This window comes from Natrix helvetica, assembly GCF_964273705.1.
Source record: "Natrix helvetica genome assembly, chromosome: 3".
NCBI classification, from domain to species: domain Eukaryota; kingdom Metazoa; phylum Chordata; class Lepidosauria; order Squamata; family Natricidae; genus Natrix; species Natrix helvetica.
Window position 1 is genome coordinate 45822906 of NC_138549.1, and position 23845 is coordinate 45846750.

General features: G+C 36.0%; 1 protein-coding gene across 9 annotated transcripts in view; it reads left to right on the plus strand.

The window, feature by feature from the left end:
- The window catches only part of FRMPD4 (FERM and PDZ domain containing 4), a 570850-nt gene that overhangs the window by 541410 nt on the left and 5595 nt on the right, over window positions 1-23845 (plus strand). For all 9 annotated transcript variants that reach the window (XM_081946813.1, XM_081946814.1, XM_081946810.1 and 6 more), the window contains 11 exons: window positions 1522-1626; window positions 2934-3041; window positions 7569-7700; window positions 13264-13383; window positions 13882-14018; window positions 15505-15631; window positions 17328-17417; window positions 17775-17957; window positions 19538-19676; window positions 20159-21217; window positions 21525-22802. In XM_081946813.1, the coding sequence (XP_081802939.1) occupies window positions 1522-1626; window positions 2934-3041; window positions 7569-7700; window positions 13264-13383; window positions 13882-14018; window positions 15505-15631; window positions 17328-17417; window positions 17775-17957; window positions 19538-19676; window positions 20159-21217; window positions 21525-22802 (3478 nt within the window). The remainder of the gene's footprint in view (window positions 1-1521; window positions 1627-2933; window positions 3042-7568; window positions 7701-13263; window positions 13384-13881; window positions 14019-15504; window positions 15632-17327; window positions 17418-17774; window positions 17958-19537; window positions 19677-20158; window positions 21218-21524; window positions 22803-23845) is intronic.

The window sequence follows — 23845 nt, forward strand, 5'->3', positions numbered from 1 at the left end:
AGTATGCTAGCAAGTACAGGTAGTCCTCGACTTATGACCATAATTGAGCAACATTTCTGTTGCTAAGTGAAACATTTAAGTAAATTTTGCCCATTTTATGATCTTTCTTGCCACAGTTGTTAAGTGAATCACTGCAGTTGCTAAGCTAGTAACACGGTTGTTAAGTGAATCTGCCTCTCACATTCACTTTGCTTGTAGGAAGGTCCATGGCACACTGCAGCAGTCATAAATAAGAGTCAGTTGCCAAGCTTCCAAATTTTGAACATATGGCCATGGGGATGCTGCAACGGTCATAAGTGTGAAAAATGGTCATAAGTCACTTTCAGTGTTGTTGTAACTTAGAACAGTCATTAAATGGATTGTTATAAGTTGAGGACTATCTGTACTACTATAAACCATTTATTCTACTAACAGGTGCAATCCTTTATATTTTTAACTTAGTTATATGTTTAAAGAATTATCTATGTAGTAATTTTGTTAATTTTAATTGCAATTCAGAAAAACTATAGAGAAATTGTCTGACTGTGAGCACACACATATCTATGTATTTTTTAAACATTTACTATGGGAAGTGTCTATGCAAATGATTTTCATTCTAGCATTGACTTGAGAAGTCCAAGTGACTGGTTGCCAGTCAGAAATTATTATTGCAGAAAGACATTAACTCATGATTCCCAACTTTCATTGGCATCACATGTCCAGGACCACATTCCAAAAGTGGGTGAGGCCGGGATCCCAATTTGAGAGAGAAGCTTTTTAAGAACTGAGTTGGTGCCTTTAGTGGGAGCTTAAAATAAAGGGTTATTTTTCCCATTTTTCTCTCTTAGAGTTTTACATATATGGAAAATAAGGGCTAAATTTCTAGCCATCTGGATGCTCCAAAACAAAATATACCAAAAGGTATTTTCCCTCAACAAAAATCCTTTGTGTCCAGTGGTGGGTTCCAGATTCCATTCCAACCAGTACAGTTGGAATGGCCCGGGTATAACTCACATGCACGTGTGTGGCGCACGGACATGCGTTGTAGCATCAAATGACACTTCCACAAGCCTCCACGACACTCCAGCTGTCCAGCGGAGCATTGCACAGGTGCTGTACGTGCGGTAAGGAGCGTGGGTGGGCGGGTGGGCCCTCCAGAGCACCGTACCGGAACGCTACCCGGTGCTCCGGGCAGACTCCGGTATGCAACCCACCACTGGTCCATAGGCTGCATTTTTTCATTTCTAATTGATATTGTGGAAAACACACACTGATTTCCAACATATTTGTTTGTCCAGATTTGATAACAGAAGAAACAGATTGGCCACATCAGATTTTATATTTGTATTTATTTATATGTCATATTTTGAAGAGGACAACATGAATTGTTTTTACTCCCCTTCTTCACATAATAGCATACCGAAAAGCATTAAGGTCTATGGTAAAAATGAGCAGGGATTTTTATTAGCTTTACTATACAAAAGGTTGAGAGTTAAGTACCAATCAAATGATCTCTTTCTTTTCTCGTACCTCTTTTTCCAGTCTCCTAAGTCAGCATTTATTAGTGCTGCCAAAAAGGCCAGGTTGAAGTCCAATCCTGTCAAAGTTCGATTCTCAGAAGAGGTCATTGTTAATGGCCAAATTTCAGTAAGTGCAATTTTAAGCCTTTTTTTAACTAGGAAAAATGGGATTCATTCTTTCATTTTACAAAATTTTAAGTTTCATGCATGCATGAGCAATATATTTATTACTGGTGTGAAAGTCACACTGCACAAACATAAAAGACACAAAGATATTCAAACGTGTAAAATCAGAGACAAACACAATCACCACTACCTTTGTGTATCTTTTACGACTGTTTGCTTAAATGAACCTAATATTAAATCACACACATTTAATGTGAACCTGTTATATACTGGAGAGTTAATCACTATGATCATTGTTTGTATGAAGTGCAGTTTTTAAAATATATTATTTTACAACATGTGTGGTCATTGCATTTTGAAAAAAAGCAAATTAAAAATTGAATTATCATTTATTATTTCAAAAATTGTCAGGGGACTGTTGAGGCAAGCAACATCTTCAGGATGGATTTTCTGGAGTAATAAAATATTTCAGAAAGTACAGGAGAAAGGTGGTTTTTTCTGAGACATTTTAATAATTTAAAGAAATGCGTTATGAAACCAAGGGCAGAATGAAGTGTTTAGTTCTTGGCAAAGTAAACAACAGCTCAGTATAAATAATTCATAAGAATCGTTGACTGGTACAGGAATTTATACATGCTTTGCTTGAAAGAATGCCATTTCAGTTCTGGTATCTTTGGATTTCAGCTCCTCGATTTTGCCCTTGTTCACTCCTGTGAAAAATACAAATACATTAATGATTCCTCTTCTCTTGCTTCTCACTGAACGGGTTTTTGCAATTTAAAAGAGAGAGAAAGTTCGCATGCTGGATCATTGCAATGACTGGACCACCTGGAATTATTGTCACTGGTGAACTTGGAATATTCAGAAGGATAGAACAGCATGTCAATTGCAAATATTTTGGATTTTTCATTTTCTTTTTTTAACTCCATGATACATGGTTTCTATTTTAAAAACTGTTTCTTATAGCATGCCATGGCATGAGAGATACTGTTTCTGAAGTAAATCCAGGTTTTATGAAAACAAATTCCATCCAAGGTTCAAGCTCACGAATTATCTAAAGAGTAGAGTAATCAGGGTATTAGAATTTTATCATCTTGAAGAATAGTTTGTAAGTCAAACCTTTATGTGAAAATAACCATTTAATATTATCTTTAAAACAGAACTAATTATTTTCTTTTGTGAGATTCAATACATTTAAGGTTCTATGTATGTAAGGCTTTTGTTGTGTCTATTATGATTTTTTATAAAATTTAGATTAATTTTAAGACAATATGATAATTCTTAACATAATTATTATTTTTTGAACAGGAAACAGTTAAAGATAATTCACTTCTTTTTATGCCAAATGTTCTGAAAGTATATCTTGAAAATGGGCAAACCAAATCTTTTCGCTTTGATTGCAGTACTTCTATAAAGGTAAGCTGTTTTTCTCGGAAAAATGAATACATTTTAAAAATAAAATTATATGAAATCTCTATAATATTTTAAAATAAGAAAACATTATATTTACAGTAAAACCCTCATGTATAGAATCTGAACTTGTATTGCCGGGGGTGAGTGGGTAACTTTGTGGAATGTGAATTAAAGACCTAAGAAGATTTGAATTGTTTTCATGCTCATAAAATCTAATGTAGCATTCATAATTAGTAATGGGGTCATTTTAATGACTGCAGCTTAATTGAAAATTATGTAGACCTCTGTAATACACACACACACACACACACACATTGTGGGGTTTATCAAACCTTGTTCATTGATTATTTCGCTTATCTCCCATCATGTAAATAACACAATGAAATGAAAATAAAGATTTAATAATATGAAAAGACCCCACAAATATGTATCCAATCTGCAATTTCCCCACATTATCTACTACATAAAATTGCTAGAGAAGATGGTGCAATCCTTACTGGTCTTTGAACATTGTCATTGTTTATAATGCAATGCAATGTTTTTCACACATTTCATAAAACCTTTGCTGTGACAATATCATATGAAAGCACAAGGGGAAGGAGGGAGCACTGCCTGAACAGTTGCAGTTTGACTCAGATTCAGGTGACAGCATCTATCCATAATAGAAGGAGGTTGCCATTGCCTCATTGTGAGCTATTTTTCAAAATTCTCCATTAGGTTTTTCAGTCATCTACTCCCAATATAAAAGCATCCACTTTTCAAATGTTCTTTGATTCAGAAAAAAAGTTCAATTCCCAATGCTAACATTAAGGGCCACATCTGCCAAGATTAGGAGCTTCCAGTATATTCCTATGCTTGATTGCCACTGAGCATTAAAATATAAAATGCATCCTGTAGTTTGGCTTCTACTTTACAAAATCTTTATTTTATCAATCTGATATAATTTGCCAAAGAGCAGTTTAGGTAATCTGCTAAACCCCATACAATGCAGTAAAGTTAGTAAAGTGTTGCTACTTTTCAGAGTATAGATACTTTTCTTTGTCTTTACTCCCTATTGGTTTTGGTAATATGAATATGGAAATATGGAAACACTGGAACAAAGAAACAGAATAGTTGTACTTCCATGTATTTGAGAATGGCCTCTTTTATTTTGAGTGTACAGGTAGTCCTGGACTCACAACCAGTGGTGGGATTCAAATAATTTAACAACCAGTTCTTTGCCCTAATGACTGGCTGGGTAGGTGTGGCTTGGTGGTCATGTGACTGGGTGGGTGTGGCCAACTCAATGTCACTCATGTTGAGGGGTGCCTCGCTACGCCTGGCCCTGTCTCACCCCTCTCCTCCCAGCCACTCCTTGTCATGCCTGACCTCTCCTCTCCTCAACCTATGACCACAATTGAGCCCAAAATTTATGTTGCTGAGAAATTTATTAAGTGAATTTTGCCCCGTTTCACGACTTTTTTTTGCCACATTTGTTAAGTAAATCACTGTAGTTGTTGTTAATAACATGACTATTAAGTGAATCTGGCCTCACCATTGCCTTTGCTTGTCAGAAAGTTGCAAAAGGGGATCACATGACCCTGGGAGACTACAACCGTCATAAATGTGAGACAGTTGTCAACCACCTGCAACCCGGAGTTACCAATCAGGCAGGATGCCAGAGCACTTTGAGGAATTAAAATAGTTAAAATGCAATGATAACTATCAGCAGCCAACTCTTGCTCATAAAGTGAAACCATTTAGCGGAGAGGTCATTGAAGCTCTCCACAAAGTGGGTGGGCATACTTGGGCTACAAAATGCCAAGCTAAAGAGACAAATTAACAAAGTACATAGGGGACCCATGTTCAAATCTCTACCCTCCCAAGCTTGTCAGGATCACAATAAAGTTAGTACATGCCACAAATATCTAAATAAACTTCAAGGCTGGTACCATGTTACTAAGCCTTTTTATCATGAGAAAAAACTAAAACGAATTGGAGGGAGGATCCACACCCCTACTTCCTTTTATTTTAATCTTACTATCAGTGAACAATCATGTTCCTTGGCCATTCCAAAGCAATGCAGGAGACTTCTATCCCAAAGGTGCTTTTTCAAGAGGAAACTGGACTTTCTGGAAACCAAGAAAGTCCAGTTGCCTCTTGAAAAAAGTATATTTGGGACAACCATGACCTGGATGACTGGAGAATCCCCATAGACAAGAGATTCCTGTACTCAGTGAACTGACAAAGCACCCTTTTCCACACAGGAGAAGCAATCCTTAGATCCATTTGCACCACTTAAAAATACCAGCTGGTCTCACTCACCTCACAAGATATCCTAAGGAAATCATCCAGAATTAAGGAAAGACTGTGTTGGAGGGAAGAGGGAAAGATGTAGCTTGAAAAAGATTTTTTTCCTAGGCAGCAGTGGTTAACTCGACCAGGCAGGCAGCGGCGGTCCAAAAAGATTAGCTAATCACTTTTCCATCAGTGAGGAGGGGGGGTTGAGACCTCCTGAAGCCCCCCCGTTTTGTAACAAACAAACAAGCCAAAGTCTAGCCAGATTACTCCTTTTAGAGAAGTTTATGGATCTAGGGAAGAAAGAGGCCTGCGATCGCCCCCTCTCACCCTTAATTGGGGACCGAGGAGGCAAGTAGTGGCTGGAAGGGAATTCAGCCATGTTGGATGTACACCCCAAAAGGACAGTGCCAGGAACTTTAAAGCAGTATAAAAATCTTAAAACAACCCTTCCCCTTTAAAAAAGTCAACCTCTGGAATAAAAATATCCCCCCCCCCAAAAAAAAACCTCCAGAGAAGTTGCTCAGGCTATAGAAAGTCTGGGCATACTGCCAAGAACCATTAACATCTGTTACAATGTAAGAAGGCTTAACCAAACAGGCAGTTTCTGAAAACACTTAAGCAGGCCAATAAAGATAAGCAGTATTAGGCTAGAAACAACACACAGAGGCACACTAGAAGTCTCCTTCCTGCCTTCCTGACTCCTTAAGGTGGGAAAAACAAAAGGTTGTTGGAAGGAGATTTCTTCCAACAGCCGGTTCGCCGAACTAATCAGAAAGTTAACAACCAGTTGTCAAGAAGTGGCGCAAACCGCCTGAATCCCACCACTGCTTACAACCACAGTGGGGACTGGAAATTTGTTGTTAAGTGATTCAGGCATTACCAAAGCATCACATGACTGCACCCAATTTTAAAACTATTTTTGCCACAGTTGTTAAGTGAATTACTGTGGACTTTAAGCAAGATATCACATGACTGCAGCTTCCCTGCCTGCTTCCCTTTTGACTTTGCCTCTCTGAAGACAGCTGGAAAAACTCAAATGTTGATCATGTGACCGTGGGTGCATTGCAATGGTTGTAAGTATTTGTAAGTTAATTTTTCAGTACTGTTGTAATTTCAAACAGTCACTAAACAAATGGTTGTTAAGCAAGGAATACCTGTGTGGGAAGAGCAGCTGTCAATCTGCAAACACAGAGTAATAGGAGGGAGAAAGCTAAATGAGAAACACACTTATTTGAAAGTTTAAAAACAAAATGTAAATGACATTTACAGCACTTAATATTAATTGTGAACAACATCATTTCCAGTAAATTACCTGGAAATAACCAATGAAATTAAATGAAACTTACCTCTCAATACAGATAGTATACATAGGATTGTACTACAAGATTTACAAGCTTGAACTTAATGGGTAGTGTTTCTGAGATATGCACAAGATTGGTCCAAATTATAGAAATGTTAGATGGAATGACTTAAGTCCCAGTGTTTTTGATGAAACATAAAATAAATCTGATGCACATCTGCTCCGAACTCCAGTGTCATTTTCTGTTCCACTGGTTGTTGTGGAACTGTATATCTGTATATTGAACTGCTATCCTATATATTTTGGAAAACAAGACATGGGAGACCTAATTTGGTATAGTGATTAAGTTTGTGAGCTCTTTCCTGCCTTGGGTACAAAGCCAGATGAATGACCTTGGGCTACTCACTTCCTCTCAGCCCCAGCAAACCACTTCTGAAAAACCTTGCCAAAAAACAGCTGGGACTTGTCCAAGCAGTCTCAGAGAATCTGACATGACTAAAAGGAAGGGGGCAAAACTTCATATGGAACTCAACAGAAGCCTCTATATCAGGGCTGTCAAACTCCTGGCCCATGGGCTGGATGTGTCACACATTGGCCACACCCACACCCGGTTTAGCGAAGGGACAAAGTCCTGCTATGTCATGTGACACTGCTGTGACGATGTGAGTTCGACATCCCTGCTCTATATCATCTGTGGCATTACACTACCTGTTAAAAGCCTAGTATTAGGGTCATTATCTAAGAGCAAGTTCCAGTTATAAAAAAAAATCACAACAGAGAACATGTAAAGATGAGATTTTGTTTAAATAAACATATTATTCTCCACTGCAAAATTAACAAGTCATACATACCAGTTGCTTGCACTCAATAGAGAATTTACAAAATGCTGAATTCTAGTTCTTTATTTTTATCTCATTTCTCCTTTTTCATTTTAATCTTGTATCATAAAGGATGTCATCTTAACCCTTCAAGAAAAGCTCTCAATCAAGTGTATTGAACATTTTTCTCTGATGCTGGAACAAAAAACAGATGGGTCTGGAATCAAACTTCTCTTGCTCCATGAACAAGAGACACTAATTCAGGTTTGTTTAATAATTCAATTATATGTATAATATGGATTTTTAAGCTATAGTTGGTTAAAAAATGACCTTTGAAATAATTTTTAGAAAGCAGTATTGTTATTGATATTATTTCTAGAACCCTTCCATTTAAATGGTTTACAAGAGGCAGGTATATTAAGCAAGAATATCATGAATTAAAGATGCTTATGGATATTCCTATAAGTAGAAATAGTCTCAGCAGAAAAAAAAACATGTACAGCAGTATTTGTTGAAGGTTCTACAAACTGGATTGCACATGGTCGTCAATCTGGTTGCCGATTTTCAGCTTTGGCATAAAGTGTATACAGGATTGTTCTAGTGGGCAATGGATCTAATTTGCTCCTTAATGAACATATTAGTTTTTGAAGTGGAGATGCACTTGATTGTCTTTCAAGGTTTCAGCTGTATAGTAACCAACTTGTATGGATATATCATTCATGAATTATCTTCCATAAAAATCAAGTCTTGGAGATTTGTCGAAAAGTCAATAAGAGTTGAAATACTAAAAAGTGCAACAGATGATGGATAGATATAGAATACTTCTTAATATGGTAATTGCTTCATGAGGGGTTAGAAAATAGAGGTAGAAAGTAGAAATTGGGAAATAGTATTAAATATACTGATAGATAATAGAATATATTATAATTATTATGTATACATAAATGTTAGAGGTTGAAAGATTATTAGTATGTGTATCTCAACAGTATTATTATTGTTGTTATTTGTATTGTGTATAAAATACATCTACCCAGACAATACACTGTTCACTAAGCATTTATGGATGTTAAAGAAAAAGTTATAAATAAAATTATTTTTCTTAAAAAATCAAGTCTACCTCCCATCCATTTATGTTTCAGCTTTTAAAGAAAGCCCTAAGAGAGCATCTAGAATAAGTTGGAACCCCTTTCTTGGCCCGTGTTTGAATATTATGTTCTCAGTAATTTTTAGTTTTTTCCTTAGCATATTGTTCTTGTTATTATTTTGCTTAATTTCTTAATTTTATTATGCTGTGGTATTTTAATTAGAAGAGAAAGTAAGCCACTCAGAGTCCTATTGGATTGGAGCAACATAGAAGTCCCAGTAAAATAAAATAGAACATTGAATCTGTTTCTAATTGAACTAAAATATTAAAATTTATATTGTATAGACCAAAACATTTTCAGAAAGTAGACATACAGTATTTGCCTCGAAACTGGAATCAAGTATCTTTCAAAATAAGTAGTATACTTTATGATTATGCAGAAAGATAAACTTTGTACAGAGACAGTTCAGGGATGTCATTGGAGGCAGGGGAGGCAGAGCCTCCCCTCTCATCATGAAATAATAATATATAAAATAATAATATCCACGAGGGAGTTTCATATATATAAGAGGAAGAGGAGCTCAGGCGGGCGAAAAGAAGCACTTTAGTCAGCGGGGTGTGGGGGAGAGGAGGGGAGATTCTATCCTCTCCCCTGACACCCCACTGACTAAAGCACTTTCTTTCGCCCGCAGCACAGCTCAGGCAGGTGGACGCTCAGAGCCCCTGGAGCCCGTGCTCCCTCACAGCTCCTGTCGTCCCGTCTGGCAGGCGCCCGGGAAGCAGCTGAGCTGGGAAGTCTCGGCCGGCAGTTTGGCTTCCAGAGAGGGCGATGCGGGTGCCGGTGGGCTCCTCTGGGCTCCCGCCTTCCCAAAGCGCGTCCCTGTTTTTGCGGAAAGCAAAAGAATGGAGAAGAAACGGGGAAGCTTAGGGTGGGAAATGAGGCCATGGAAGAGAGTTTTGCCCTTTGCTGGTGAACATGGATCGGTCTTGCGCCCATCCTGGAGAGATCCCACCCTGGGCTGGCTTTCAGAGACGTGAAAGGCTCTTTCCTCAGGCGGGCATCTTTTCCAATGAAATAGATCGAGACAGGAAGATCATTTTATTACATTTGAACGTTTTGACTAAAACGGATTCTCTCATTCAAGGAGGGAACCCAAAGACCATCTTTCCGTCCCTTTTATCAAAGAAAATGCCATTGGACAGGGCAAAAATAACTCCTCCTTTGCCCTGGAAATCAGCTACATGGAATTAAACACTATAATCCAACTTCTCTGTGTGTGTGTGTGTGTGTTTGTGTGTTTGAGAGGTGGGAGGGGGAGAGAGGGAGGAAGGAGGGGAAGGTAAAAGAAAAAGAAAAAGAAGGAAGAAAACTTATTTAAATAAGTTTAAAGCTGTTGCTTTAAATCGGAACTGAGCATGCCTGACTGTGGAATTCTGGGAGTTGAAGTCCACAAGTCTAAAAAAATTGCTGCCTCACTAGCCATAAACTTCACCGCACGTCACTGAGACAGTTATATGCAAAAGTTGAGGCACCTCTAGTGATACTATGTGCTTCACTTAATTCCCTAATGGAAGAGAAACTGACATCTACATGTAGAAAATTAAAGTCAGTACTTTTCCTCAAATTTGAATGCATATTTACTACACTGCACAATTATTAGTTAAGTTGTATTTTGGAAGATTAATTTTATTATTGAACAACTACAATGCTCTCAGTCCATCCAAAATGTTAATAAACCTCAAACTTGAATATTTAAGAAAGTAAAAGTGAGGCTTTGGCTTTCTTAGGAAAATATCTATGTGTGCACAATATTTGGGAAACTATTAATGTGCAGAATTATTATGCAACTAAATGAAAAATGAAAATTTTGCTCAACTCATTTATTTACATCTGTTAAAGTGAGACTAATAAACAAACAATTCAAAATGTACAAATAAATGTTTGTGACATTTCAAAACAAATCAATGACCAATATAGCCACCCTTCTTTTCAATAACAGTCATAAGCCTTCCATTCATGGAGTGTCAGCCACGGGCCCATCCATCTGGTCCGTCAAGAGTCCATGAAACCTTTGAAAAATCTGTCTTCACATATTTCTTGGCCCAGTTGCCATTTCAACTTATATGTCTTGTTCAGTGGTGGGGTTTCAGCTTTCCATACCTTGGCCAAGTCTCTGAGTACTGAACACCTTGTACTTCTGGGGACTCCAGGTAGGTTGCAGTTCTGGAATATGGAGGATAATGGGTTTCTGGTAGCTTCACATTTGATTCTTCTCAAAACTTTGCCAGTTAATGTGCATCTTTTTTTCTCAACACATTTCTTCCGACCCTATTTACTATTTGCAACAAAATGTTTGATGGTTTTGTGATCACACTCCAATGTCTTAGCAATTTCAAGAGTGCTGCATCCCTCTGAACGGCTTTTTTCAATTTTTGATTTTTCAGAGTCAGTTACATCTCTTTTTTTGGCCCATTTTGCCTGAGGAAAAGAAGCTACAGTACCTATTAATTTTGCACACCTTGATAATAGGGTGTTGATCTCCTTAGGCTACATCCTCCAACATTACACAAATACACATCACCTGATATGCTTATCCACTAAGACTAAGCATTCAAGTTTGGAGGTGGAACATATGATATTAACATATATTAAAATGATATGGTCAAAATACTCATTTGCCTAATAATTGTGTACACAATGTATTTCCGTGCAGTTGTTTATAAACTGGAAATAAGACAAATTTTGAATATGACAGTAGAAATATGGATACCCTTTGAGTCAGTACTTTTTAATGCCTCCTTTGTCAGAATATGATTTTAGTAGGTGTCCAAAAGGTTTCCTGTTCTTGCTTTTGCATTTGCCCATACTTTTCTTTGCAGAATTTATCTGATTGATTATATCCCATTAATGTCACCTTCCAGTAACTGCATAGGTCAGTGATGGCGAACCTTTTTTGGCTCACATGCCAAAAGCAGCGGGAGCGCAGGGGGGTTGTGCCTGGGCATGCCACACATGTGCATGCTTCCCCCCTCTGTGTGCATGCGTGTGCAACCAGCACTCCCCCCAGTTTTGGTGCTCTTTTTTCACCCTCCCAGGGGCTCCAGAGGCTTTTTAGGAGGCTGGGGAAGGTGAAAACAGCCTTCCCTCCCCCCCCCCCCCCAGGGAGGTCCTCTGGAGGCTTCAGGAGCTTCCAATTTGCTTGTGGGGCTGTTTTTCGCCCTCCAGAGCCTTCAGGAGGCTTCGGGGTGAAAAACAGCTTTACGGCCAGGGAAGCCTCCTGAAGGCTCCAGAGGGCAAAAAATGACACTACAGCCAAACTGGAAGTGATTTCCAGTTTTACCATAGGGCAGCTTTTCGCCCTCTAGAGCTATCAGGAGCCTCCTGAAGGCTCCGGAGGGCAAAAAACGGCCCTACAGTTTGGCCGTAGGACCGTTTTTCACCCTCCGGAGCCTTCAGGGAAGTCTCCTGAAGGCAATGGAGGGTGAAAAACGGCCCTACGAGCAAACCGGAAGTCCATTCCCAAACTTCCAGTTTGGCCGTAGGGCTGTTTTTTCGTGCTCCAGAGGCTTGAGGGAAGCCTCCGAAGGGCAAAAAATGGCCTCAAAAGAAGGCCGAAGTCAGCTGACCAGCACATGCAGGCGCACCGGAGCTGAGAGGGCAACACCTCGTGTGCCCTGACAAATGGCTTCGCGTGCCACCTGTGGCACGCATGCCATAGCTTCAGCATCACGGGCATAGGTGGATTTTCTTCATGATAATCTGTCCTTAGTCAGGCCTTGAAAGTTTTCTAATTGTCTACCTATACCACCAGTATAACTGAGTCCATCCATCTTACTATTGGCCATCCTCTTCTCTTTCCTGAGAATTTTTCTAGCTCACAATAATTCTTTAGTTTCTTTGTAGGCATTGCGTGTTTCAGATTTCCCTACAGATTTTTCAATAATATTCAATAATGGTTGAATGTGCTAGTTATTCTAAAACTTTTATATTTCTTCTTGTAAATACTTCATAGTTGAATGGAAATATCCTCATACTTCATAATTGCTGATATATCCAATCTTTTCACTTTCAATTTCCTCACTGTCTGTAAAACATCAGTTTCTAGATTATGTTTATATTTGTCCATTTTCCTTTTGTCCACACAAGGTTTCCTTGTCATTGGTACATACAACTACAAAACATAATAGACCTCTCCCTTTTTTTATTATTATTAGCAGTATTTTCTTTTCTTTTTCCCAAAATCCTTTTCCAGGTATACTGTATATTGTTATTAGATTATTTCATTGTCTAAAAGACTTTTTCCAAAACATTTCAAGCTTATCATGGTTTCAGCTGTCATATTTCATGATGACTTTTGTGATGAGATTGAGAAATTGCCAACTAAATTTTTCGAATATCCATTTGTAGCTATTCGTCATTGGTTATTGGTGTTTTTTATTGACCCATAGAGATTCTAGGAAATTTCCATCCTTGGTTGATACTGTAAATGATACCTGTCTCTGATGTTGAAATGCTTTTTCTTAGAATTGGCTAAGCATTTTTCAGTACACTCTGATTAACATTGCCTTGGCTACTCAATATAAAGTAATATGGAGAAAAACAGAAAATTCATGGTTTATTTTGCACAGTTTGGAGGGCAACGTCTTCATTTAAATTTCCCTTCAGTTATCTAAGGGTTCCTGGATTATTTTAGAAAGAATACAGTGTCTCTGAATTATAATGAAAGTATTTTGTTTCTTTAGGTGACCCAAAGACCAAGCTCCCATAAAATGAGATGCCTGTTCAGAGTCAGTTTTGTTCCAAAGGATCCTATTGACCTTTTACGACGGGACGTGGTTGCCTTTGAATATCTCTACGTACAGGTATATTACAGAGTTGAAAACAGCATGATGAAATGTCAATAAAGTGACTCACGTGGTTCTTTTTATAAAGCTTCCTTGCAGTTATTTTTTTAAAATATTTTGATTACAATGGGAATATCAATAAAAACAACTCAAAGGATTTTGGCATCCATGCTGATGATTTTGAAATACAGAAGAGCTAGATTTTACACTTCTTCTTGTTGTTGTTTTAATCTGTTATATTTTCTGGAGTTTGTACTTCCTATGAATCTGAAAGGCTCTGGTTTAAAACAGGTTGCTCTTAGCACTGTAAACACTAAAACAAAAGTTATTCTGGTTACTCCAAATTAATCAACTTAATATATTTGTCCTTTTTATCTCTAGTTATTTATGGATAGTTTGTCTGGCAGTGTTAGTTCCCATTCATTATGAGCTTGCCTTTTGGAGAAGAGATAGTCATAATGCAGTATTTTAAAAAGATGCTTAAGCTTGATGCTCCCTCTGCTGGTTTTTTGACAGAGCTGTAATGATGTGGTTCAGGAGAGGTTTGGGCCTGAGCTAAAATATGATATTGCACTGAGATTGGCAGCATTACAAATGTATATTGCAACAGTGACCACAAAACACACACAAAAAATTTCTCTGAAGTACATCGAGTAAGTATAGAATACAAGTTTCATAACATGTGAGTATTAGAGATATGAAATTTGTAGTGAAATGAATGCCACTGTAAAATTTAATGGCTTTATTTGGGGAAAAAAACCTCTTAAGAACATTTATGCTAATGTGAGAATTTAAGTAAACTTTAACTCGTATTTTATACTTGGAGATGATTGTCAAATCAATTTAAGTTATAGCATTGGAACTTCCACACCAACATTATTTCTTATTTACTGTTTAATTTACCTTTTAATATCCTTGAAACAGTATTGTTTTATTTGGATATCATTTTTTAAAGGATTTTAGTTACAGTACTAAAAACTAATGGAAACTTTAAAAAAAGAAAAAATGGTAAAAAAGAATAAAAAGTGCAGGAAAAAAGAAAAAGGATATGATAAAGGAAAAACATTTATTAAAAATTATTTCCAACCTTTATTACAACATGTGTGGACAAATGTACTAAGTTCATTCCCATTAGCAGCAGACATCTTTACATCCCATATCCCATTCCTTATCTATCAAGATATCTATAAAATCTCAACATTTCTATCTTGGTGTCATACAGGTCCATACAGGATTGCTAGAACTTTTTGAAATAAATCTCTTACTTGAATCTTGATCAAATAAACCACCTTTATATTCCTTTCTTTTACTTCTAACAGTCTTCAAATATATTTCCAATTTTATGTTTTGTGTCAGTTTTAAATCACATTTAATCAGCATAAAAACAGGTTTTTTTTTCTCCTTCTATTGAGAAATTTTAATCCTGTCTTGTGTCCAAGTTCAAAATGATAAAGTTGCTTATCTTTATTATGAACCAGGTAAGCAAAATAAATCTGGTTCCCATGAGAAGCTATTTTTAATAGTCAATTCCAAAATATTAGAGTAAAACTAAATACTCTAAAATTTAACTGGAGCCTCAATGCATTTGCAACTTTTTTAGATCAAAATATTTTTTAGCTTTTTGTGGTTTATTTCAAGTTTTTTAAGATTTTAAGTTTGTGCCACCACAGCGCTTATAAGATTGTATTCTTAGATTACAGTGTATAATAATAATATAATGTAATGTAATGTTATAATAATATAATATAATATAATATAATATAATATAATATAATATAATATAATATAATAATATAATATAATATAATATAATATAATATAATATAATATAATATAATATAATATAATATAATATAATATAATATAATATAATAATATAATATAATATAATATAATATAATATAATTAATATTATAATATAATATAATATAATAATATTGTATTCTATAATTATAAAGAATACACTATAAATTTAGAAGAATATTTAATTTAAAAAAACAAGAACAATTTTGACAGCATGAATAGATAAACAATCCATATTTGCTTGACCATATAACCATTTTCTCAGATTGCATGGGTTCTTATAAGCATAGGTAATTCTCATAGAAATGTGAATTATAAATATCTTTTAAATTGCAGAAAAGAATGGGGACTGGAAACTTTTATTCCATCTGCTGTACTGCAGAGCATGAAAGAAAAGAACATAAAGAAAGCACTTTCGCACCTTGTCAAAGCAAATCAAAATCTAGTTCCTCCAGGTAAAAAGGTAATATATTTGCATCTCAATAGAAATACATTTTCATAATAAAGAGAGTATAATCCAAAGGAGAGAATTAAAAAAAAATCTTTCAGATACAAAAAATGACCAACTTATTTTTTAGAGATTGCCTGGCTAAGTGTAGTGCTTACTGTATAAAGAACAATGGAAAAAATAATTTAGCAAAATCATTTTTAATATTGAAAGTACTGGGTGTTGTTAGTCACAAGAACATAACTTCTATTCATTTGATTTGATTGAGTTTGCTCTGCATTACATAACAAAAGTGCTTGAAAATTCTTTTCCTGTTTTAAATCATCTATCTAGGGAATCTTTCAGTGCTATATATCTTTCTCATCATGCAATCCCCTTGATTTTTTTTAATACCGTCAAGTGAACTATTCTGATTTAATTCTTAACTTTTGACATTAAAGGATGTAGGCTGTGGTTTCTTGAGATTCAGATCATATTGGATATATCTGAAATATGATTCATATATTAAAAGGCACTACTAGATTGAGGTAATCTCTTCTGAATTCCCTTCATTTCAGATTAGCGTCTGATGCAAGGATGTATTTAGCTTTCTTTCTCTGAAACAGTCTAGACTAGTTTTGCACCTCTGTAAATGATTTGGAAAAAACATTGTGTACCTTCTGCATCGCATATTTCTGTTGTTCATATTGAAACAGCCCACATACACCTGAAGAAAGCGGGGGTCCCTTTAATGAAAATTAGAGAGATGCTGTGCTCACACTAGAATCATCCTGACTTAATTCTTCTGAATTATTTCAGAAGTATACAAATCTAGAAATCTAATGTCTTGTCAGAAATTGAGATTAGATAGAGGAAGTCAATTCTCCGTAAGGCGTTCTGACTTTAGTAACAGCATGGTCAAGCAAAATTCTCACTGAATCTTTGTGGGTGATTTTCATGTTATAGAGTTGTGGATCTTCAATGTCATTGCAAAGATTTTGCTCGAGGTTATAGCTGCTGTTTTCTCCCTTTCCTCAGAATCTCTTTAAGCCACATAAGGATCGAGAGCAGTGGTGAAATTCAAAAATTTTTACTAACAGTTCTGTGGACATAGCATGGTGGCTGTGGCAGGGGAAGAATACTGCAAAATCCCTATTCCCACCCCACTCTGGGGCCAGCCAGAGGTGGTATTTACCAGTTCTCCGAACTACTCAAAATTTCTGCTACCGGAGCTCCAGAACCTGCTGAATTTCACCCCTGATCAAGAGTTATGCTGATAAATTAAGATGGTGTAGGAGTCTACAACAGTGTCCCTTGCTTTAATATCTGAATGCTTTAAGCCTTATGCCTGCTATTGCTTGACTAAGTACTGGGTTTGGGAAGGGATAGATCATGGAGGAGAAAAGTAAGAAGAATCATTGCAATTGATGGTATTATCTGCATTTCCCTGGTTTATGATTAGGAGAAAGAGTTCAGTTCAGATATATTTGCCTTCAGCTTGTTATTAACACAACCATAGTATTCCAAAGATTCTAAGAAATTGTGCAAGATCTGCTGAAGCATTTTGGACTAATAAGTACCAACCAGAGACAGCCCCAAAAGGAGAATCTTTTCTACTGGACAAAAATGCCAGGAAATTCCAAAATCTAAAAATGAGCACAATGGCAAAAAATACTTACCTGTGTTTTATCATTGGAATATTTTTTTTTAATCCCACCCCTTTACTTTTCAGCTCTCTGCTCTGCAAGCCAAAGTACATTATCTCAAGTTTCTCAGTGAACTGCGACTATATGGAGGACGGGTATTCAAGGCAACATTAATGGTGGGCTTGTTTCTCCTGACTTTATAGTTTTTGTCAAATAAACTGAAGACTGATAATAATGGGATAATCACATAATTGCATTGTAAATAATATTGAACCAAGTTGTACAGTATCTTTAGTATTATTTTGCATAATATTGCTAATGTTATATAATTTATATTAGCTTTATTTTTCACAAGGCCAAGTATGTAAATTTAGGAAAGCCTTCAAAGATATTTTCTGAAAGGAGCGCTTTGATATATAACCTATTAATAATATGAATTAAATGAAATACGTTCCGTGAAATAAGACTGCTTTGGATCTACATGCATAATGACACTATATAAAGTTCTGTCTTTTTTATTTCCTGTGTTGTAGCAGGGAGAAAAGCGTTCTGAGGTCACCTTACTAGTGGGACCACGGTATGGCATCAGCCATGTAATCAACACTAAAACAAATCTCGTAGCTCTCCTGGCAGATTTTAGCCACGTGAACAGAATTGAAATGTTTGCAGAAGATGAAACTACTGTCAGAGTTGAGCTTCATGTGTTAGACGTAAAAGTAAGTTGGTTGTTGATTGGTATTATCAACAAAGAGCTGTTTATTGTAAGAATATTAACTAAAAGAATTCAGTCAGTTATTCAGTTTTGGTGATCCATTTAATTCTGCTTTAGAATTCGACATTGAGTTAAGAATTTAGAATTAATTCTATTGCATTGCAATAGGGCATGGGCATTAGAAAACTTTAAAAAAGATTTTTAAAGGTTTATTTTAAAATAAAACTATTGTGACAAATTCACAATATTTTAAGCAAAATATTTGCTCTCTTTACTTCTTAATCTTATTTTCAGATTTGGTATTCTAATTCTATTGTGAAAGAAGTAAAGAACAAAAGTTTATTCATTAAAAAAAATCCAAATAGGAATAATGTTGAGATTTGAAAGTATTTGGAGATTTTGAAAATATTTGAAGAATGAGTTGAAATATAATTTTGGAAATGATATGTATCTTAGAAAATTCAATCACAATCTCTTATTTATTTTGAACTAAAAATCATAGTTGTCCTTTATAGGAGGTTTATTCGCAACAGTTTCTTAACATGCACTGATTTTTCCTTGCATTGCTTTGATTAAATTTAGGGGCTTTAAATAGCAGCTCTTATAATTTTGTATATTGCTTGACTCCTTTCAAGCAAAACAGAAATGACTAATTTGTTTTTCATTTCATGTTTTTACTACTGTGCTGATAGTACTGAACCAAAAAAACTATTATTTTTGGGTTACATGACTTCAAAAATTGCCATCTTGATTTTTTTAAAGGGAACCTGACTTGAATTCTTATGGCAGCTAAATGATAAGTTATAATGATGACAACTCAGTAATTTTTCTCATTCAACTTTCAAAAAGAGGCTATCTTGATCAGAATGTCCCAGTCAGTTAGGAGAGAGCAATGTTGGCCTCATAGAGGTCTGTTAAAAGAGATAGCTGTTTTATTCATACACAGAGTTCTTTCCCAAAATTTAAATGACTTATAATTTCAGCTGTCTATTTCAGAATAGACACAATGTATTCTGTCTAGACCATTTCTGCAGCTGCTATTGCCACTGCTTTGTGTTATTGGAAGTGTAAGTCTTGATCATAAGATACAACCTACCGAGTAGAAAACTAGGGCAACTAAACACACTCCTTATTTGTCTGATCCCACAATTCAGCTATGCTATAACCTAGAACTAGTTTCAAACTGACCTAAATATGGTCTCTTTCATATATTTCTTGATAATACGAAACATTATTATTGGAATGATAATCAAATCCCTCCGATTATTTTATTGCAATTCTTAGTATGTTTGTAAACAGTTTTTTGTACAGTACAGTTAATAGCAATGTTTCATTGTTATGATTTCTGCAATTTATTGCATATGCTAGCAAATGTATTACTATAAAAAGCTGTTATTTTCCTTATGTATATCTGACAAATTCATGGAAATCCATTGAACATCATAAAATAAATATGTTTAAGATCATTATATAAGTGTAAACACAATTAAAATATCTGTATTAACATATAATTAATTCTTCATTTTATTTCCAAAATATACTGCATTTTAGTTGCTTTCTGATAATATTTTTTTTAATGCATAGCCAATCACATTGCTGATGGAATCATCAGATGCCATGAATCTTGCATGCTTAACAGCTGGATATTATAGACTCCTCGTTGATTCCAGGCGATCAATATTTAATATGGCCAACAAGAAAAACTGTGGGACCTGTGAAACAGGTAATTAATACTACAGTGCAGTGAACAATGCAGTATGCAAAATAATATACTTGTTTATTTTTCAAGAAGCTTCTACTTCATTCAGTAGAGAACTTTGATAGTAAAGCATTTGGATTTTCAAATGTGATTTCTAAGTTAAAAGTAACCTTCTTGAACCTGAACTATTTATTCATGTTAGCTTTCTTATCTGCTTGTGCCCAAATAGAATTGCTCATGGTATTTTTTTAGAGTAGGCAGTCAAAATTCTTTTTTGCTTTTTTATTTATTTTGATTGTATATCCTTATTGTACATTCATTGTGGGTATTTCCATGACATAGAAAGAACGCATCAAGAGCAGCTCAGTATATTCAAAAGTCATATAAACAAGATAAACTTCAAAGAGTTAATGTTTAGGAATTACAAATAATTTAATCTGAAATATTAAAATACTGCACAATCTATTTTGATAACTCATTTTTCACCTTGTATACCATTCTTTTAGGGATTGAAACTAAAGGGAAATTTAATCATCATGGATCTGAGTGGAACAGTTTAACCAAAATGACTACATTCTCAGCAGCAGAGCAGGAAGCTCATATGTTTGCTGATAATAAACAAAAAACTGCAGAGGTCTGTGATACTGTCATATGTCCAAAAGAACATAGACATCTGTACATAGAGAATGTTTATAATTCAAGTGGACTTGATCAACAGTTGGCTAAACAAAATGACTTTACAGAGGCAGAAGATAATGAAAATTCAAACCCGCAACCCATGCTGTCCTTTTCCGGAGGATTGGAATCAAGCAAGAAAATTCAAGCATCTCCAAGAGCTGCAAAAGTATCTTTTATTTTTGGAGATCATGATTTGGATGGTGTGAATCCTCAAACTCTTGGTTATGAAAGATTATTGGATGAAAGTCCAGAAGCACTAGATAAACAGGCCACCCTTTATATAAGTCATGCCAATGACATTAAGAGTTTGGAGTTGTCCCCAGATGCTGAAGGTTTTCATTTTGCTGCTAATTCTGTTTATACAGGTTTACATGATGGCAAAATATTTGAAGGTGCGGAAGGAATAGAAGAGCCTCTGCTGCATGATATTTGCTACGCAGAGAATACAGATGATGCTGAAGAGGAAGATGATGTCAGCTGTGAGGAAGACATTATGGTTGGAGAAATCGATAGGTCTGCTCTTCTCAGCCTTTCAGGTTCTAGTGATGATATCATAGACTTGACATCACTCCCACCTCCCGAAGGTGATGATAATGAAGATGACTTCCTGTTGCATTCTCTAAATATGGCCATTGCTGCTCCTCCACCAGGATTCAGGGATAGCTCTGATGAGGAAGATTCTCAGAGCCACACGGCACAGTACAGAGCAGACAAGGAAGAAACTAATAATGTTGGGAGTAGTGATATTCCAGTGTCACTTATTGATGCTGTCCCTACTAATCCTGAAGAGAAATGTGAAAAAGGACTGGAAAATGTTGTGGTATCTACACTTCAAGCCCTGAAGGCCTTATCTGCTTCTGAGGAACACCAGATGAATGAAAATTCAGGTTCTTTCACCACTGTTACCTTTATTCATTGAAAGAAATCATATCATTTCATCCCTTTCCCCCATTTAGGCTTTTCAGCATTAGCTCTTTTGAAAACATTTTGTTATTGTGTTGTTACTTTTTGACCATCACCTACAGACACCATATAATAGAACCACCATTACATTAAATTGCCTTACTTGGAATCAATGCAATATGTGATTCAGTAGAGAACCATTTTAAAGCTTATAAACCCCTTATCTTTATCAGTATATTGAAGTGCCTGATATGATTTCATTAATTGGCTCTTGTGTTTTGTGGCATACAGGTGTAGCCATCTTGAGAGCATATAGTCCTGAATCATCATCAGATTCTGGCAATGAGACTAACTCTTCTGAAATGACTGAAAATTCTGAATTGGCCACTGCACAGAAACTGACTGAAAATTCAACACGAATGTTTTTACCCACTAATGAAGGCTACCAACCTCTATTGGAATCACAGGCTGAATTCTCCATTACCAAGAATCAGGTAGGAGGGCTGCTAATGAAATCTGTACATTCGCCTGCTAATCAGCAAGCTCCAGAGCTCCAGTCAAAAGTTGTGCCTTCAAAGCAGATTCTTCATTCAGATAGCATGGAGATGGAACCAGAAACCATGGAAACAAAATCTGTTACTGAATATTTTAGCAAGCTGCACATGGGGTCTACAATATATTCTTGCACTACTAAACGTAAAAGTAAGGTGATTGATGGGGAAGGAAAAACGAATCTTGACGGCAGCGGTCTTATGAAAAAGCAACAAGGACCCAAAAAAACAGAAACTAATGAGCAAAAGGGTAAAACTCTGTCCTCAAGGGAGGGTCAACATGCAGGCACTTTTAATTCAGAGAGAACTGCCTTTCGCAAGGACAATCAAAGATGGTATGCTGTTTTAGATGAAGGGGCAGTAGAGAAAACAGACCTGGAAACAATGAATGGAAAGACAGTTTCCAGAGTTTCCAGTCTTGGGAAAGCAGATATGAACTGTAAAGATGAAACGCATCCTGAGATTGACCACAGTAGTGTCTTAGGGCATGAGCTGGATGAACATTTTGTGTCTGGTACAACTACTCTGCCTTTATCCAAAGACCGAAAGGATTCTGAAGATACAAGTTTATCTACAGATGACCCTCTTTTAAAGCTTCCAGAAGCTGAACACTGTATGACTGGATTGTGTGAGTATCACTTAGCTAAACGCATGTCGTCTTTGCATAGTGAAGGTCACTTTTCCCTGCAAAATTCACAGTGCTCTTCACTGGATGCAGGATGTAGTACAGGCAGTAGTACATGTGGAACTCCAGTTGAATCTCCTCTTTGTACTTCTGATGTTAAGCACATTATGCCTGATATGACAGGAAAAACCATCAGTTATATTCCAGTAGAAGACAGAGCTGCCATGCATCCTAACCATGGAACATCATATAAGGAGCTGCATCAACAGCCTGAAACTGTGTGTCACAGAATGGTTGTGCCTGCTATGTATTCTGCAACTAATTCTGCTGATCCTTTATTTGGGACTTTAAAAGATGGATGTCACAGGGTTCCCAAGATTAAAGAAACTACAGGTACAGTAGCATGAAGCCATTAATCTAATTATGCATATAAAACAAATACACTGTCTAAAAGTACTGAAGTAAACAGGAATATAGGTGGTCCTTGCTTAACGACCACAATTGGGATTAGCACAATTGGGATCTCACCTTCATAATTAGGTGACAGAGATGCTAAGTGAAACATCATATGAACATCATATGACCATATGATTTAATGTCATTTTCCATTCGGTCATTAAGTGAGACCTCACGTGACTTCAACTTGTGATTTTACTGCCGTTGACTCTGCTTGTTGAAAGCAAGTTTTAAAGCTTGCCGGTGGCAATCATGTGACCACAGGAATGCTGCAACTGTCATAAATGTGAGGTCTGGTTGTAAAATTACTTTTTCGGTGCTGTTGCGCCTTTGAATATTCGCTAAATAGGACAGTTACTAAACAAAGTCTACCTGTATCCCTGTTAAAATGTTATTAAAATGATTTCACTGCAGGTGGTCCTTGATTTGCAACAGTTCATTTAATGTTGTTCGAAGTTACAACAGCACTGAAAAAAAGTGACATGACCATTTTCCACATGATGATTGCAGCATCCCATGGTAATGTGATCAAAATTCAAATGCTTGGCAACTGTTTCATATTTATGACGGTTGCAGTGTCCAGTGGTCATGCAATCACTTTTTGTAACATTCTGACAAGCAAAGTCATTGGGGAAGCCAGATTCATTTAACAATCTTGTCATTAATTTAAAAATTGCAGTGATTCGCTGTAGTAAGAAAGATTGTAAAATGGGGCAAAACTCACTTAATGAATATCTCGCTTAACAACAGAAATTTTGGGCAAAATTCTGGTCGTAAATTAAGGACTACCTGCAATTTTTAAAAAATGTATTTCAATCTGTACATTGGATGGGATGAGGCACTGGAAGTTTGAAGTGAAAAATATTAAACAGACTTGAAATTATAAATGCAAAGTAAATATTTTAAAACAATTTCCAGTATATAATAAATAGATAAAATTTAGAAATAATCTCCAATTTCGTTCAGTGACCATTTAAGGA